The following is an 18293-nucleotide window of genomic DNA, read 5'->3' on the forward strand; positions in this document are numbered from 1 at the left end:
CTCTCACCTCCTACCAGGTGGGGTTGTACGTATGGAGCAACTCAATCTAATTGTTGCAGGCATGGAACAGATGGGGTTTTATTGTCTGGAGTGTTGGGAATGCCTATGAGAGCAATGTCAGCAAGATCCTTGCCCTGAACAGCACTTGCTGAGACATAGATTGCTGCAGGAAGATTGGCTTGGAAGCCTTACATAAGTCTCCAGCAATCATGGTTGTGATGGCATGTATGGGAGAAAAGGAGAGAGGGTTTGTGTTCATTTTGGTGTGTGTAATTTACTTTCTGCCTTGTGCTTGAGCTATTTCCAACATACCACATCGTAGAACACTGAGCTCTTATGAAAGTGTTTTAAACTTTGTTGGTTTAAAACACTTTGTGGAAGTGATTGCTCTTAGTTCCATTTCATAAAGGAGGAACTAAGGTGTATGAGAGGGAGAGGGAACTGCTGTGACAAATCACAGAGAAGCTGGTTACTTATTGATTCCTGTTCCTGAACAACACCTACTTTTTCTCAGGTCTCCTTTTTGTAGTAAAGCAGCTTTGTGGAGTGTGAAGAAAGACAATTATGCCCTTTCCTGCTTTCCTATTTCTAGCCTTCATAATGGAAGAAACTTAGTGTGTGCTGGAGTATTTGTCCATCTCAGATTGTGCCAGTTTTCATTGCAGAGGGCGAGGGAGCTGGCTGCCTTTGCCATGCATTCAGTTTTACTCAGTGAACACTGAGGTGCATTCCCTGCTGCCCAGTGCGCTGTGCTGGCTCGAGCAGATGAGAAGATCAATGTCTGCAGTGAGTATAAAGTCACCCTTGATTTTCTATGAAGGGGTAAATACCAGCCAAGAGCTGCTGCTTTTCTGCTCCACTCTAGCAGAATGTAGGAAGAAGTGAACTTGTGGTCTTGCTTTTATTGTACAAGAAATGTTTGGGAATCCACAAGAATACTTTGTCAGGCACTGCATGCTGGACCTGTGAAGTAGGTGCAAAGGCCAGGTTCATGCAGGGAATGATGGCTCAGCATTCCCATCTCTATAATAAGCTTTGTAGCCTTTCTGTTCTTCCCTTAGCCTACTTTCAGCATCTCCACAGTGCTTTACTTTGCTGCTCAGGATAAGAGGACAGTGTTGTCTTATGGGACTCTTGCTGTCAGGCAAGAGTGGGTATTAGACAGCTCATCTGTAATAACTTGATGGGGAGAGTCTGGAGGTCAGAGAAAACGTGCTGAAGAAATGCTGCCTGCCTGAGCATAGTGATTTTGCTTTCCCTGCACATTGGACCTAGACCAGCTCATTGTGAAGTTAAGGAGGACAAGGTATCTTCCTTACCATGGTGGGTCACCTGGGCTGGAAGATCCTGTTAATTGTGGGACCAGTACCTTCGTGTTGCTGATGTGTTTAATTTCTCACATCTGATGTTACAACTAGTGGCAAATTAAATTGAGGAATTAATTAAACCTTTTCTTTCCATACATGCCATATTAGTTTTCATAGGAGCCCTTTCCAGTCAGCAGACTTTGCTTCTTCAGAAGTGCTTTTACTCTGGGCTTCTCTGCAGGCCAGCACTGGTTGTTTCTGTTTATCAAGGAGTAACTTGAGGCAATTTTTAAAGACTGTAAATAAATGTTGTTGTTTGGAGAGCTACTGCAGCCACCACAGAAGCGAGTCCTGTTGCAGTGAACACAGTGAGTGGAGAGGAATGCAGCTTACCTGGGGGGATTCCTTCTCTCACCATAGCTCTAGGTGAGAGCCACAGTGTGATGTCCCTATTTGGGAACAAAAAAGCCAGTAGGGCCCTCATGGAGATTCTTCTGCTTCTCACCTTCCAGCAAATGTGTTTTTGAGGGAGAAGGAGCAACTAACAGTCATTTCAGGACTGGCCAAATTTTGCAGCCTCAAGAATAGCCAAAGAGAACTTTGTACCAGTTGGAGCTTTCCAGTTTGCAGAGGACAGACTGCCCTGGGATCAGCTGCTGTTTCTCTGATCCTCCCTGTTCTGCAGTTTTTCACCTCTGGTTATCTTGATCCTATCTGTCCTTCTATCTCCTTTTCCCTATCTCTCTACTTCTTCCTTCAGTATTCTTTCTGTGTTTTTCCTATCCATACTTTATCTCAAACTGAAGTGTTTTGTGATGCTCATTAAATAGCAGCACTGTTACATATTCTGTTGCCAGTGCACTTTTCTGTGCTTTCCCTGTTCTCTTGCATTTGAGATCCCTAGCCCCTGGGACAGAGGCTTTCCACCACTCTGGATTGGTACAATACCTGTTACAGTGGGACCTGCTTTTACTGTCTAATAACATAATTGATACAGCTAGTACAAATAAATGATTCATCTGCACTTTGAGGTTTCTAAATCAGGGTGATTTTTCCTGCAATTATTCTCTTCTTCATAAAGAATTAAATGAATTCAATAAATATGCAATAAATGCAACATCCTTAAATGCAAGTGTCCCAGGTTGTTCTTCCTGAGAAATGTGCAGGTTCATTCATATGTGTCTCTGCATGTTTCTGGCATCATGGCGTGTCGGTATCTTGAACAGCTGCATGAAGAAGTGATGTGAGATGTGTGTGTTTTTTGTAGACCACTGGTATGCCTCATGTATTTACTGGGAGATCAACCTCTCTTCCCAGGAAACTGAGGAATAAAGAATGTGGAGATGGCTTGTGATCTGTCTTAGAGCTCTAAGCATTAACCTCAAGACAAAATGCTGGGAGCCAGTTTTTTAGTTCTTGAGCCTTCTGCTTATTCAGCATCCTTCCTTTGTCCAGTGACAGTCTCCTCTTGTCAGTTCACTGATGAACTGTGGATCTGTCAGAGGAGGCAGTGTTGCTGAAGTGACATCTCTCAGTCCCTGCAGAATTGTGTCCCACAAGTGCTGTGAAATTTGTGTGACAAATGGCAGCCAGCCCCACTGAGGGACTTGGCAGTGTGGAACACCTAAGTGCACGTACTATGGAAGGCTATGTGGGAACTGCAGCTTTTTGTCTTTCAGTTGACACTTCACCATTTCCTTGCTTTACAAATGTGTGGAAGATGTTCATGCTTCATGAATACCAAACACAAGGGTTTTCTTTTTTTCCCCATGATCAATATGAAGATCTCAGTAAAACGCATCATCACAAATCTTTTCTAAGTGCTTTAACTGCTCCCTTCCCCCTTCCCAAGGCTACTTTCTGGTGTGGCAGTAATTGAGGCAATCACAGTGTAAAAATAAATTATTGCCAAGGATCAGCTGTTACGTGCTGTAGTGGGAACTAATGGTGGCAGAACCACTAGGGAGACTGTGTTTCAAAGTTCTGGTCTCCCATTGTCTTCAGGATCAAATGCCAGTGAAGCATCTCTGCAAAGTGAATTCCAGCTGTTAATCAGTGAATATCCCAGGAGGCCAGTTGCTAAAAACATGCCCCAGGGAAAAGATAAATTTTGAGAGATGGAAGAATAGCAGAGATGTATGAGAGCAGCTGATGCAGAAAGGTGCTTTTTGGCCTGGATAGCAATGGAATTTCTCATAGCAGATGAGTGAGAAGGAGCTGCACCATGTGCAAAGCCTGGCCCTGGTGGATTTGTTGGGCAGTAAGAAGCTGGCTACTCAGAGCCAGGATTGAATCCAAGCTCTTCGTACTTCTCTGCCCCAGGATGCCTGTGGGTTCAGGGAAACAGCTCTCCAGATGGTCAGACTGGGGAGAAATTCTTCATAGTTAAAACAAATTAAACAGCTGAACTTCATCTAATCACTGAGGAGTTGTCCATTCACCTTTTGGGAAAAGAGGAAGGAGACTTGAATTCTTTTCCTTCCTTAATATCTATTGATTCTTACTGCAGTGGCAGCTGGTTGCTGGTTTTGCTTTCACTGGGTGAATCCCAGCTGTGATTGCAGGTGCTGCTCCACTAGCTCAGATCCAAGCAGGGACTTGTGAGCAGGCAGCCCATGTTGAAGTGCTTCACAGCACTTCAGTGGGTACAAATGAATGCTAAATCTGTTCCCTGGTAAATGTTGGAACCATGTGAGTGCACTGAACCTATCTGAGCTGCCAAACCTTCTGTCAAGCCAGAAGTTAAGTTGTTGTAAGTCTGTGTTCGATTTTCTTTCAGTAACTTGCAGTGTGTCCTGTAGGAGTATGACTCCAGCCAGGCATGAAACACACAGCTTGAAAACCAGTGTTGAGAGGCTGGGTAATGGACAGTGTGATTGTGACTCTGGTCACACTGAAATGGGAAGAGTCTGGGCACATCTTGACCTGTGTGTTTGTCCTTCTCCAGAGGCAAGAGGTTCACAGGAAGCCTGGTAGAGGCACTGCTGTATTTGTTTTCTGGAAGTAACTGTCAGGGTTGGTGAGAAGGCAGAAGTCCTCCTGTGCCAAGTGTGTATGGATGCTGTAGGAGCAGCTGCAGGAGTGACTGGCCCTGTGTGCTGACTGGCAGCTGGTGTGTGATGAGGTGTGGCTGGGAATGTTGCAGTGAAGGTAACCCAGGCAGGAGGGTGAGCGAGATGATTCTGTCCTACTGCTCTGCTCTCTGAGACCTCACCTGGGCTGCAGTGTCCAGCTCTAGTGTCCTCAGCACAGGAAAGACATGGACATGTTGGAGCCAGTGCAGGGGAGGCCATGAAAGTGTTCAGAGGGATGAAACCTTCCACGAAGACATGCTGAGAGAGCTGGAGAAGAGAAGGCTGTGGGTAAACCTTATTGTGGCCTTTCAGTACTTAAAGGGGACTTAGAAGAAAGCTGAGGAAAAACTTTTCAACAGAGCTTGTTGCAACAGGACAAGGGATAATGGTTTTAACTAGGAGGGTTGATATAGATTATATATGAGAAGTTTTAAACAATGGGGGTTGTGAGGCATTGGAACAGGGTGGATGACCCTTCACTGGGGATGTTCAAGGTCTGGTTTGATGGAGCTCTCAACAACCTGATCTTGTTGAAGATATGTCTGCTCATTGCAGGGGAGCTGTGCTAGGTGAGCTTTAAAGGTCCCCCTACAACTGAAACAATCTTGGAGTCTATGAATTGCAGATTCTGTTTGGGTTGAAGTTTTTTTGGGTTGGTTTTTATTTTTCCCCCCGCTCCCACTCTTCACACCTTCCACACTCTTTATCTGTGTATTTAAAGAGGTAAGGAGGCTTCTAGGTAGGTTTTTATCCACTCACTCTGATTGGCACCACTGAATATCACGTATTCCTAGACTGGGGCACAAGCTCTTAGCTGTGATGAGGTCTGGAAAAAGCAGCTGAAAGTCCTTCTGCAGGGGGAGGAGTGGGGAGGAGAGAACCCATTAGAGTACAACAGAGAGAACTGGAGTGAATTTCCATGCTGATGAATATGAGAGTGGAAGCCCTGACTGCTGCTGCAGTGTAATCTGGCTGAGCGAGTGTTCTCCAGGCACAGCCAGAACTCATCTGTGCTGAGCGCTGGCATGACCTGCTCCCATGATGAATACTGACCTCAGCAGTGGGTCTGATGAGTAATATCCCAACTAGAGCAGTTGCAAACTCTGTCCCAGGGAATCTTTACTGTCTGCTATTTGTCTTCGCAGCAGCACCTGACATGTAGAAGGAAGGCTGAGGAAATGCTCCAGCTGCAGTTTGGTGGGGTGTTTTTCCCCAGTTGTTATTTTACTTTCAATTTTAGATTTCTCACATCTGCTTCTAGATCCATCTAGAAGGGAAAGGGAGTGGTGCAGATTGGTTCAGCTTGTGAGAGAAATGAGGCAGAAGAACAGGAGTGACCAGTATTTGCAGCTGTGTTTGGGACACTGACATGAGTTATCTCTAATGATCTAAACTGGAGATGAGGACTGAAGTCATTATGGTAAGAATTCAAAATGTAGTGGTTGCAGTGATAGATGACTACAGGTAAGAGCCAGCTACAGCATTTTAAACTGAGTGAAAGTCCAAAGCAATAAATCATCAGTTTCATCATATCAGGTAACAAAGTTCCACAAAATGTCAGGCAATACTGAGGAGCTGAAGTTCCCTGAGCAGGATGGGGCAGTGATGGCCAGGTTTGCTGTTGTTCTGCTGGAACACAGAGCAATTTGCAGCTGTTTCCAGCAACTTCCCCTGCCAGAGCAGCAAGCACAGTCCAGTGTGTGGTGGGACAAATGCACTCATGTGTAGGACAGTGCCTGTGACAGTGAGCTTGTGTTGGGACCCACATTGGCCTCAGCAGGGAGCGTGCCTTTGGCAAAGCAAACAATACTTGTGGTGAAGGAGGAATTTCTTGCAGAACTGGCTCCATGTGCACCTGCTCTGACTGGCATGGAATTTCTGCTGCATCTCTAAGATGTTCCTGAAACCTCTGAAAATTTCCCTCCTTTGTTTCAGAGCCATCATCAATCACTTCAACCCGAAGATAGAGTCTTATGCTGCAGTGAATCACATATCACAGCTCTCTGAGGATCAGGTAAGCCAGGCATGCCATGGCCTTTTTTCATGTTGACCTCTGGAATATGGGAGTCCAGGAGGACCTTGTGCTCACTGGGACTGATGATGTGGCAGCAGTAAGAAATGCAAGCGGGAATCTCATGTTCCTTGTTCAGATGTGGGTGAGAGAAAGAAAAATTAATTGCTTTAGCCAATTTTACCACCACATACAGAGATTTTGGTCCTGCAAATGTAGAAGGATGGGTACAAGCAAGAAAAATATTCAGCATTGTCAGCAAGTGTGTTTGGAGACTGTGAGGATGCTGGCATTTAGAATAGGACAGGAAGTTTTTGGCAGCAAACTTAGTTATCAGAGAACTGTTGAGCATAATTTGATTTTTTCCTTTTGGTGATACTGGGGACCTAGAACTCTGTCAACAGCTGGTAGAAATTTTCTAGGGTAATTGAATTCAGTTGGGTTAGATTTTAAAAAGCAGAGTTTTTTAATAAAGAGGGTGATTGTGTTATATTTCCCTTCCTTAATTTGGCCTGGTTTGCTATCTTCATGTTCTGCTTATATTGCATAAATTTGTAAACGTGGCTTTTTGAAAATAGGCTACTGTGAGTGGTCTCAGGAATGGAAGAGATGGCCTATTTCCCAAAATAAAATATCAGAATTATACATTAATCACTCTTAGAGAGATAAATGACTCTGCAGGAGCATGTGGTGGACAAAATGCAGAGCTGCCATGAGAGCTTGGGGAATCATCCCAGACACAGCTGCATCAACAACTCTGGACCTTCTGGAGAAGAAATTGTTTATGCAGTCCAGGACAGATTTCATTTAAGTCACCTTGGGTTGCCCCTTCCATTGGATGGGATCCCATACTTGTGCTTGCTAAAAGGTCCTGACTGTATCCTGCTCTGCGATTCATTTTTCTTTCTGTCCATGATATTTTTACTATTTCTTGATTATACCCTTGCATTTTTCCCACCAACCTTTTCATTTATTAACCTACTTGATCTGTACTATGTAACACCCCAAAGACTTGGGATGAATGCTGTACTGATGAAGTGGGGGGAAAAAAGGTGGCCCCTACTGGTTTTTATTATATTCTTGGTATAGTTGGATAGAAGAACATTGGTTTTAATTTACTCAATTTTCCTTATTGTTCTGCCTCTGAGAGTCACTGTATCCACAGCTATGCTTTGTGATGGTTCATGTTATCAATCCTTATTCATTGATGATACACTGATTACATCAACCAGGCCTCAAAAAAAGAAAAGCCTTTGATAGCCCAATTTAAAGCTGGAGGCTTGGATAGAAGGGAATTTTGCATAGTCTTTGAGTTAGTCTGAGAAAGGAAATGAGCTTTTCACTGTCAGCTCTGTGTAGTATTCATCCCCCAGCAGTTCAGGGAGGTCAGGTTAAATCCTTTCTTCCTTGTGTGTTATTCTTTAAATAAAATCCCTAGCAGCAGGCAGATAATGAAATCAGTGCTGATGCATGAAGCATTTTGAGGAAGATGATTAGGAAGTTGAAAGACAGACAGATTTCTCTTTTTTTCTTTTCTCTCTTCATGCTTTCTCTCAACAGAGGGAGAACATCAAACAAAATAAAGCAATAATAGCCCCAGACGAACTGCAGAGAAATAAGGGAGATGTCACTGTGCTGAGGGAGTGTGTGGTCCCAGGGTGTTTATTCAGCACTGCAATTTACTGCACAAGGAGGAGAGGGATGGAGACTTCTTGCCTCCACTTTCAGTTAGGCTAGTGAGCTCAGGTCTGTGTGTTTGGACTGTGGTTTCCCCTCTGTCAGTAGCTGTAAGTACATGAGACATTCTGGTAGTTGGCCCAGATCAAGCCCAGGGTCTGGCTTTTGTGGTCTAACAGAATTTGCTGGTTTTTATTGTGTGAGCTGTTCAGCATGTGTGTGGGAAGGGGAGGAATCAAGCTTGCCTTTTGGCTGCTGCAGTCTCTTTCCTTTTTTTTTTTTTCTCCTTCCAGCTGTACCTTTGTTTTAACTTGTGTGTTCATTTAATTACCCATTTCTCTACTCTCCTTAAATATTTTCTATACAGAATCCACCATCCTTTATAGCTCTGTCTTTTGAAGTGTACCACATTGAAATATTTAATGCTGACATTTAGTTTGTGTGTCCACACACAGATACTACATTTGGGGCTGGTCATTTTCTCCTTTGAGTTATTCCAGTAGTTTCAGGAGACTGGTATTTCTTTACTGAAAACATTTGTTTTTAGAATTTTAATGGTCAAACTTTCCTTTTAATGAAGATTTTCTTCTCAGACACTAGTCTTTCACCAGATTCTCATATAGCTGCTTACACTCCTCTGTGGTATCTGAAAATCTCCTGCTAATCAGGCAGATATGTCTTTGACATATCTTTGTCTGAAGGGGAATTTCCAGCTGCTCTGCTTTGTTTCAAATTCACCTGAAGCTAAGTTCTGACACCCTGTTAATGTGTTAGATTATTTATTTATTTATTTTTATATTTTAATATCCTTAAATGTAGCTAAGTAATCAGCTGAAAGAGATTTTGCTCTATCTTCTTCTTTTCCTAATCCCATTGAAGCCTTTATTACCTTGTTAATTACTAATGTCCATTTATTACTATTCTAAGTCTGTCATTTCAGTGCTTTCTCCTTTTTTATTTACAAGCATTAATTTTAACAATATTACATGCTGGGAGGATTTGTAGGCTCTTAAAAATGATGGGCATGGGGTTGTTTTAAGCACACACTGTTAATGCCACTGTATGTTCTCATACAGTTCCAGAGATTTCCAGGAGCCGTAGTCTGAATATACAGGTTTCTGGTCTAGGCAAGCATATTTGTAAGACTTCATGGAACTGCTTTGCTGACTGTTGTGGGGTTTATCCAATGTTCTGATCAGAAATACTGGGAAAAGACCTTTTCCACCCCATATTCTCTCCAGCAAAGACTGGGAGATTCCCAGGGGCAGGCCAACGAAGAATCGCTTCAGTCTGTAGAAACCATGGGATCCTCAGTGCCTTCTATGAAGCATTTCCTTGCCAAGGCAAACTCAAAATCCTTCCTAGTCATTAGCTGTTTTGACCTTGCTGTAGTTCCTCACCATGAAACAGGGAATGTCTTAGCCAGTTGTTGGCATCTTTCCTCACTTGCTAATTTGTTAAACCTGACTTCAGTGTTAATTTGTTGTTTTCTGATATTCTCTCTCTCAACACATTTGGTTCCTCCCTGCACATCCTTTAAAGGACTGAAAGATGCTGCACAATCAAAAAGATTGGGTTGGCCATTAACTGCCAGTGTAATTTTAGCTCTTCCATGCCAGTGATTTTTCCCATTGTCTTCAAAGAGGTTTTGGTACATTCTTGAGTCAAAGGGCAAAATATAGCCTTCTATGAAATGAGTTCATAGGCTTATCTGTATTTTCCAGATGGTTGGGCTGCCTTGTGCTTAATATGTTGGAGGCAGTAGACTTTCTCAGTGCCATATCTGATCTGAGCTCACAAAATATTTTCTAGCATAAGCAGTTGTAGAGAACAGGGTCAAGGCAGTGAGGAAACAGCAACACAAGAATTGCTCTGGAAAAGCAAGTGCAGACAAACAGAAAGGATGAAAACACAGCATGAATGGTTTAGGTGGGGTCTCACATCTGCCATTTTCTGTGTGTGAAAGAGCAGCTATTTATAAGAAGGCAGCTGTCCACCTGATAGCAATGTAGCACAGCTTTCAAGATAGGCTGTAGTGAGAGGAGCCCAGTAGTTTTGGTTGAATTTTCTCTGAGTAGGAATGTGTTGTGGCACCTTGCATGCCAATCAAGTCTTGTGCCAGTTAGAAAGTTGCTCACTAAAATCTAATTTTCTCTTTGGCATTTTTTCTTTTCACCGTTTCCTCTCTAAGGTTCTTAAAATTGAGATGTCAGATAGAAAGGACTGATAATGCTTGTTAGTTAGGAACATCTCTGCTTTTTTTAGTAAAAGCCCCTCTTTCTTCCCAGACACAGTGCAGACATTATGCCATCTCCAAAATGGAGGTAAAGTTCAGTGTGGGAGACTGCTGTGAACACCTGTTTTATGTCTGGTAATTGCAGATGGAAAGTGCTGGGAGCCAGAACAGATTGTGATGGAAAAACAGGACAACTCTATCACTTCTGAAATTGTGACAAATCAGTGTAATACTTGGGTTGTTTCATACTGTAGTACCTTTGTAACTCAGGTAGAATCATAGAATTATTTCAGGTTGGAAAAGACCTTTAAGATGATCTAGTCCAACCACTAACCCAGTATGGATGCTAGCTTTGGAGCAAGCTGCAGGCCCCATGGCTTCTCAGTCCTGCCTGAGAGCTAGCCTGAGAAATTCATAGGAGGATTTCAAAACAATCCTCAGAGACAGAAAACAACTGCCAGGTGCTGTTTGTCTGTCGTCTTGTTTTCCTTGCAGGAGAAAGTCAAGAGGTGGTGTACACCACTGACCAATGATGATGATGTAGCAGTTTACTAACCAATAAGAGTTTCTTTTCTGTACTTTCCATGAACCAGTCTATAAAAAAGGCTGAAGCAATAAACTAAGGAATTCTCCTGTTCTGACACCCTTGAGAGTCTGTGTCGTTCTTTTCGCCGTTCCTAATTAGAACGACAACCCAGCACTACCAGTAGCTGCAACTTAGTTTGGTCAGCCATCTCACAAAGCCATTTCCCTTTCACTGAGGTCATACCTCAGTTGCTGAATGCTCCTCTACAATCCTCATGGCCTTCTGTTGCCTGGTGAGGCTCTGAGGGACTGACCTGCAGTGCTACTCAAGGAGGTTCCACAAATGACTTGCATAGAAAGACACAAAAGGGTGTAGTTGGTTTTAGGTGCCCTAAAATGTTTTCATTCCGAGCCATTGATGTCAGAGTTTATTCAGTTTGTTCTGGTTTCCATAACTAGTAGCAAAACCACTGGCAGATACCAAATGCTTTGTCTTTTTTTAGCACTGCTGGCAGTGGTGTTAAAAGCCTCTTGGCAATGCCTGCGTTTGATATTTTTTAAATGCCGAGTACTGTCAGTGCTAGGTACTACCACAGTAAATCCCCCTAATCCCTTACATTAATATAACGTGTCATGAGCACTGAGAAATACTTTATAATGGTCTTGGCATAATGGTGCTTCACTTCTGAAATGCAGTGAGCTTTGGGGTAGAAGGTCTCAAGCCTGCTAGTGTTGTGTTGCAGACAGTAGTGGGAATGTGAAACTCCAGCTAAGGAGGGATTACCAAGGCAAGGCCTTAAATTAAAGTCATCGTGTCTTTGCAAATGAGGCAGGGATGTTGGCTTTCATGGTCTTATTATAGACACCTACTCATGACTAATGGCTTGAAACAGATTTTATCATTTAAATAGAGCAGGGCTGCACTGGGTGAAATTGGAAAGAATTTATATAAAAAGTCTTCTGGAGTTGGCAAATTGCTGATTTGTTTACCTGATGGGAGTTTTCTCTGGTTTAGCTATTGTCCTCTATTATTGTTGTTGTTGTTGTTTTTGTTGTCTTTTGTTTTATCAGAGAAATGTCCCTGCTATTTACTAAAATCTCAAACTGCTTTATGCAGAGTTCCAGACTGAATGGGTCTGAACAGGCTCCAAGGTCTGATCGGCTTTGCAGCAAGGAGATTTGAAACTGGAGGTGAGCTTTGGAGCAGTGACTTTGTGCTGTGTAGTGCCTTTTATTAACATGCAGAATGCAGTAAACCGTGCGTCAGTGGAGGAGGGGGGACAACTGTGCTAGGCCATTAGAGAGACAAACAAAAGGCCTTTGATTTTTAAAAACAGCTGCTACTCGAGAGATGCAACCCTATTCCAGTATGAAGTTGGAGAAACCCTTCCATTCTCTTCCTTCAGACCTAACACAAAGGTGCCCCAGCATCCTGCCTCTTACTGTTGGTGGCACTTTTAGCTGCTCTGGGCCTCAAAGGCATCATGACCCTGAAAAACCTTGGCTGCTCCTGGAGGAGTCTTCCCACCCTTTCTGCACTGCAGATGCTGAGGCATGTCTTGCTTCCACCACTTTTGTGACCTGCTGTCTTGGGCAGGTAAGAGACTGCCTTGAAGTACAAGCTAGTAACAAAGCAAGTCCATTAAACTTCAAAACAAGGCTTGCCTTCAGTTCTTTTGGCTGTTTTCACATCCTCGCCTGGCTTTGGCACTATAACAGGGACTGATAGGAGCCTGAGGACTGCAGCAGTGCTGGGGATGTAGTTTGGAAGAGCTGCTACTCTCTGCTGGCTGCCACTGAGTGCAGTCTCCTGGAGTTAGGTACATTTCTGTGCTGGGGTACAGAAGCTACACTCAGTGATGTGAGTTACGAGCCCAACCTGATTCACAGCTGGGAGTGTGCTGAGCATGAACCATAGGTTTGACTTTATAATAAGCTCCCAGTCCACATTCTGGAGACAGGCTGATGTTGCTCTAGTTCCAGTGCTTGTCCTCTTTACCAGTGAGTTTGTTTCACAAAACATTTCTGAGATGCCTGGCAGATTTGATTTACATGTGCTTCTTTTGCACATACTTGCTCTTTACTGCTTCTAAACCTAGATAAGGGGCTGTAGGTAGCTAGAGGAAGGGGCTGCAGGGTGGAGTCTGAACTCCTTGCTGCTGTCACTGTGCTGCTTTGAGCAAACCTTGAGCCCTGTGTCCTCCCGAGGGAGGGAAGCCGGTGGGGAGCCCTTGGGAGCCAGGCAGCATCTGAAGTGCCGTGTGATCTGCCAGGGAAGGCTGCTGAGGAAATACAGAGCAGTGTTACGGATTCCCGTCACTGTTAAGTGCCTGTATAGGGCAGGGAAAGCTCCACAGAGGATTGCAACAGAATGATCAAAACAGTCTGCATTTATAAAGATTAAATTACAACTCTGCACATCTGTGATTAAAGCAGAAGCTGTCAACGTCTGGCTTGTGTGAACGCACAATTCAATTTGCATTTTGTAAAACTTCAGATTGAGAAGGTTCTTTAATCCCTTGTGAAGCAGGAACAAAAGGTGTTGGCTTTTGCCATAATGCCTACAGATACCATGCAAACTTCTTTGGTCATCCTCTGTAAAGCTGGATTTATAGCACTGTGATTTGTTGCTCTAGTCCCGAGCTCCACCTTAAGCTTCCTTACACTCACTCGTCTCTTTGCTTGGGAGTCCTAAGAGCAGACAGCTACAGCCTGCTGTGCCAGCTGCAGACAGCAGTGTGGCTGTGAGCAACCACTCCTGGAGTCACATTTCCACTCACAAAAGGGGATCGACTGCAGTGACTGCCAGCCCTGCTCATTCTGAGGCTTCTTTAGGGTAAAACTCCTGCCTTTAGAGACTGGTACTCTCCCTTCTCTCTGGTACTATCCTGCTGATACAGATGATGTTTTTTGCCTTCCTTTTCCGGATTCTCTAGCTGGAGCTGCAGCTGCTTCCCAAAAGTGACAAATTGGGTCATTGCTCTGATTTCAAATTGGAAAACAAATGGAGCTTTGTGGTCTCCACCCCTCCCAGAGCAAGAGAGTAAACGCTGCTGAGCCAAAAGGTGCCACATCTGAAGAGAGCTTCACTCAGCTGGAAGATTAGTTTCTTTGTCTCTCTGACACTTGTCATTTGCATGTTAAGACAGTACGTAGAAACTTATTGTCCACAGTAGGGACCTCAAAGGCAAACCTTTTGATTGTGGAGAGGATGGCATCCCTGATGTGTGTTACTCTTCATGGGAGATCTGAGGCAGCCAGGGGGGGATTGCTCACAGAACCAAGATGTGCCACTCAAAAGACAGCAAACTGAGGGAATGGATGTCTGGAGAGATGGAAGCTGGGGAAGGTGGTTCATCAGCCAAGTGCCAGAGGCTATAAATCAATTCCACTGCTTTAGTCAGAGGGCCCTTGGATTCCCCTATGGCTCGGTTAAGGCACAAATAAGCTCCTGGGGAGCTAAGTATTGCTGGCAGCACATGCTGTTTGAGCAGCAGCATCTGCCTCATAGCTGGCAGGGGTGTAGGCCTGCAGAAGGATTAATTCATAGCCCTGTGTTTGCTTTCACCTGAGCACCTGTTTGGAGGAGTTTCTCTTCCACATTTTCTGATCTGTGGATTTCCATTCTCCACCAATAACTATTTCACAGAAAAAATTGCTAAGAGGGAAAATGGATTCTGGTCTCCCAGACGAGAAACCGGTAAGTTGTTGTGGAGCATTGCCTGACCATACATACGATTTTAGAGTAAGCTGATGCTTACCCAGCAAGCATCACTTGTATGTCACAGTTGTATCAATGGTAGTTTAAACTAGCAAGTTTTTCTCTTCCAAGAAAGCAGGTCTTAGTTAGGATGACCTCTGGCAGTAAGATGGATAAGTATGGAAAATCTGCTGTTACAATCTAATTGGAGAAGGCAGTAATGTGCAGACTTGTCACCTAATAATGTTTCCAGTGATTCCTGCCATATGCCTTAGCCTCATAGTTGTAAACTTTGCCACTGTCACTGTGTACAGAACCCTGCTAATGAAATGTCCTGCTGAAGGCTTATTTGTGCACAGACCCTGTTGTGGTTTCCCAAATATATTTTCCGCAGCAGCTGTAATTCGGCAGACTGCATTGGCTTTTGAGCTGGGTGTAAAAACACACAGAGAATGCTGTTGAATTCATACACTGTGGCTTCCTGACTACTCAGAAAATACTGGGTTTGGGTCCTGTGTGAAAGCTGTAGAAGTTCTTATGAGTGCTTCTCCCACTTGTGATGGCATGAACGAGCTTCTGTTTCTGAGACTGTGACAGCTGCTTGCAGGGACAGACAAGGCATCATTTTAGCAATGTGATTTAGTGTCAGGGAGCTGACATGAGGTGGCTAGCTAACTCTTCTTGGGGTGCTTTGGCTTTAGGAAGGTCTGCAATACCTTTTTCAGAGCAAACTGAGCTGCCCTGGAGCCCCATGAGCATATTTGGAAAGTTGGAATTAACAGTATTGTGGGAATACTGTGAGAATCTGGGCGCTGCTACCAACTCTCCTCTGGTGTTATTTCTTCAGCATATTGTAAACCAAATTATTGCTCCTCCTGCAAGTAAGGCACCAGTCTTTTCACTTATTGTACTTTGCAGCCTTCTCCTAGTTCATTGACAAATAATGTTCCAAATCCAGAACAAATCAATCCATATATGAATCTGAAAGGCACATAGTGCCCTGAGGTGTCTCTTATTCTGCCAGCAGTTCTCTTTCCAAGTGTTTAAAGGAAAAGTGTGCTTAGCTGGCTAATTAATGACTGAGTCTCCCTTTCCAGTTCTCTTCTGCACTAGAAATACGTATACCTCTCCCCAAACCTAGATACCAGCCTCTGCTCAGCTGTGTTATGGTGGTGGTTTGCTGGGGTCAGGCATCTGTCCAGCTTACAGGAAACATTAGCTCTGTCACTGCAAAGTTTATCTGTCATTTTATAAACAGCTAACAATACACAACATGGATCTAGATGGAGTTTTATGTGGCTGAGTATGCAGGTATTTTTGTCACTTGCATTTCTTAATAAGGTAGCCATGAACTGCAGTGTAGAGTTCTTAAGGCTGTGTTTTGTTTGCAGTAAGTGCTCTTTTTGTTGAACATCTTGAAACATTAGAAAAAGAATGATCTGTGTGCTGATGAAAACAGAAATGTGGATTTTTGTGGGAGCTGGGGTAGGCATGCTGGAACTTGGACTTTGATTATCTACTTTCATTTTTTGCATCCAGGCTACTTTGCTTGGAATTTTCTACCCTGTCATTAATGCTCCTGAAAGCTAGTGACTTGATGGAAGCATCTCACTACAGTCTTAGTTCTCACCTCAGCTGTAAAAATGTGCTTTTCTATTTTAAGGGATGGACCTATTTAATTACAGTACCACCTACAAGTCACTTTATAGGCATAGAAAGGAAACTTAGGTCTGTTACTGGGCTGAACTCCCCTTCTCAGAAAAAATTTTAAAAAAAAAGAAAAAAAAGCTGCTGTAATAATGTAATGCTGTAATATCAGCTTCTTCGCAGATACCTGAGCGTGACACACTTTTTGCAGGGGAGAATATTAACATGATCTGAACCTTAATTTCTCTTGTTGATGACAGTTTTCCACCATCATGCAGATTTCACTGAGCTGTCTACCTTCAGTGGTGCCCAGAGGGACAATATTCCTGGACTGCTTGAGTCCTAAAGCGCTTCTGTTGCTATTTAGTGTGTTGATGCATCTGAACTAAGCAGGACTAAGTGCTGCTGGGGCTGGGCAGTTAATGTCATACCAAATGTTTTAGCATGAAGAAATTGGTCACTGACCACTCTTGTCCTAATTGTTCAGGAAGGTAATTGTTAACGTATGGTCTTCTTAGCTTAAGGCGTAGCCTGGTCCCTCATCATCACCCAGAAACCCTTCTGTTGAATGAGGCATGATTTGAAGATGCAAGTAACTGTTTTGTTATGAGATGAGGATTGAAATTGCCATGTTTTTTTGTACATGAGATCATAACTCAGCATGACTTCAGCTTAGGTATGTCAAGGAGACCTTTTTCTGTGATGAGTTTGGAAAAGGTCAGGTTAAGATGCTTGAAGGAAAACAGCCAGTTGGTTTGATCCTGATCTTTGTTTTAGGAAAGAATAATGCAAAAATCTGTGAGGTTAAATCTGGGGAATAAGTGGTTTTTATTTTTATGGTGTTCATCTGTGGAAACCTGGGAATGGAGGGTGGAAATCACCTGCCTACACTCTTCCTGAGCCCTTTACTTTCCATTGCTTAACACCGTTGTTATTGAAAAGGTTAATCCAGACTTTGGGCTGTTAACCCTCTGCAGTCACTTTACACAGTTGTACCTGGGTGTTTACAGTCTGCTGCACATTCTTCTGCCCTGCCACTTGTAACTGAGTCAAGAACAGATGCTGGAGAAATAGCCACAAAATGTTTAAGACAGCTGTCCTCTGTCACTTCCTCTTGGAAATCATTCTGATCTCAGTGTCCCTTCCTGGCAGGGACTCTAATAAAGCCTGCTGGGATAAGGGTGGGTGACATTTCAGATCTCAGGCTTCTTTTGTTCTCTATAGCTCCTACTGTATGTTCCCTTTTCTCTGGGTACTGAGCTGTTGTTCTGGCAGTATTTGACTGGAGTTTTTTCCCTGCCCTTGTTTTTTCTTTGGGTGGCTGAGTGCTGTCACACTGCTGACAGTGCACGCATTTGAGAGGATTCCTTTACATGTGTCTTTCTGGCATTTTATGATTTGGTCTCTTTCAACATGTGGTAACAGAATATAAAGTAGGTCACTTTATTTCTTTTTTGCTCTTCTCAGTTCTGCAGTTCTTGTGATGTTGGAATACTTTTTGGTATCAGTTTTGGAGACTCATGACTGGGAGAGTTCAGTAGGTTCCTTAAGCCTTGGTAGTCATCTTAGGATTGGGCCTTAACAGGACACTAGGGACATCTTTTTTTTTTTGCAGCCATAGTATGTCTTGGGTAGCCTGTTAATTAGTGCCTTTCACATGTTTTAGAGAGTTGAGAAGGAAAAAATGATGGCACCTTTCCTAATACACAAACTATCACTTGCTGCTGTGCTGCATCCTGTGGCTGTTGCCAGCCCTGTCCTGCTGTCCTCTCTGAGTTGATTGTAGATGGCAGTTGTTGTCTAGAAGCAGTAAACAAAGTGAACAGCTCTACTTATTGCAGTTTGTGAAAATACACCAAATAAAAGCTCTAGGCACAGTCACAAGTCGGGCCTTAAAAAGGCATATGGAAGAAATTTAGTCTTTTGTGAGTCAGGCCAGTTCAGGCTATAAGAAACCCCAGACCTTTAAAGGACCTGAATTTTTCAACCTGCACACTTGCTTCTGTGTTTTATTCATACAGTCTAAGATGATAGAAGTGTTGGGGTTAAATTATAGCATTATTTCACTGAAACTCCCTTTAGCAAATGATACTTAGAACTGTAAGATCGGTGTCTC

At 43.4% G+C, this 18293-nt stretch overlaps 1 protein-coding gene across 4 annotated transcripts in view; it reads left to right on the forward strand.

Annotated features, from left to right (window-relative positions):
* The window catches only part of ARMH3 (armadillo like helical domain containing 3), a 123621-nt gene that overhangs the window by 83020 nt on the left and 22308 nt on the right, over positions 1 to 18293 (forward strand). For 2 of the 4 annotated variants that reach the window (XM_015633480.1, XM_015633479.3), the window contains exon 24: positions 6317 to 6395. In XM_015633480.1, coding sequence (XP_015488966.1) covers positions 6317 to 6395 — 79 coding nt within the window. Of the gene's footprint in view, positions 1 to 6316; positions 6396 to 10800; positions 10947 to 11947; positions 12022 to 18293 lie in introns of those variants that run through there. The other 2 variants (XM_033515523.1, XM_033515524.1) reach the window with 2 other exon arrangements.

This window comes from Parus major, chromosome 6 (genome assembly GCF_001522545.3).
Source record: "Parus major isolate Abel chromosome 6, Parus_major1.1, whole genome shotgun sequence".
Lineage (NCBI taxonomy): Eukaryota > Metazoa > Chordata > Aves > Passeriformes > Paridae > Parus > Parus major.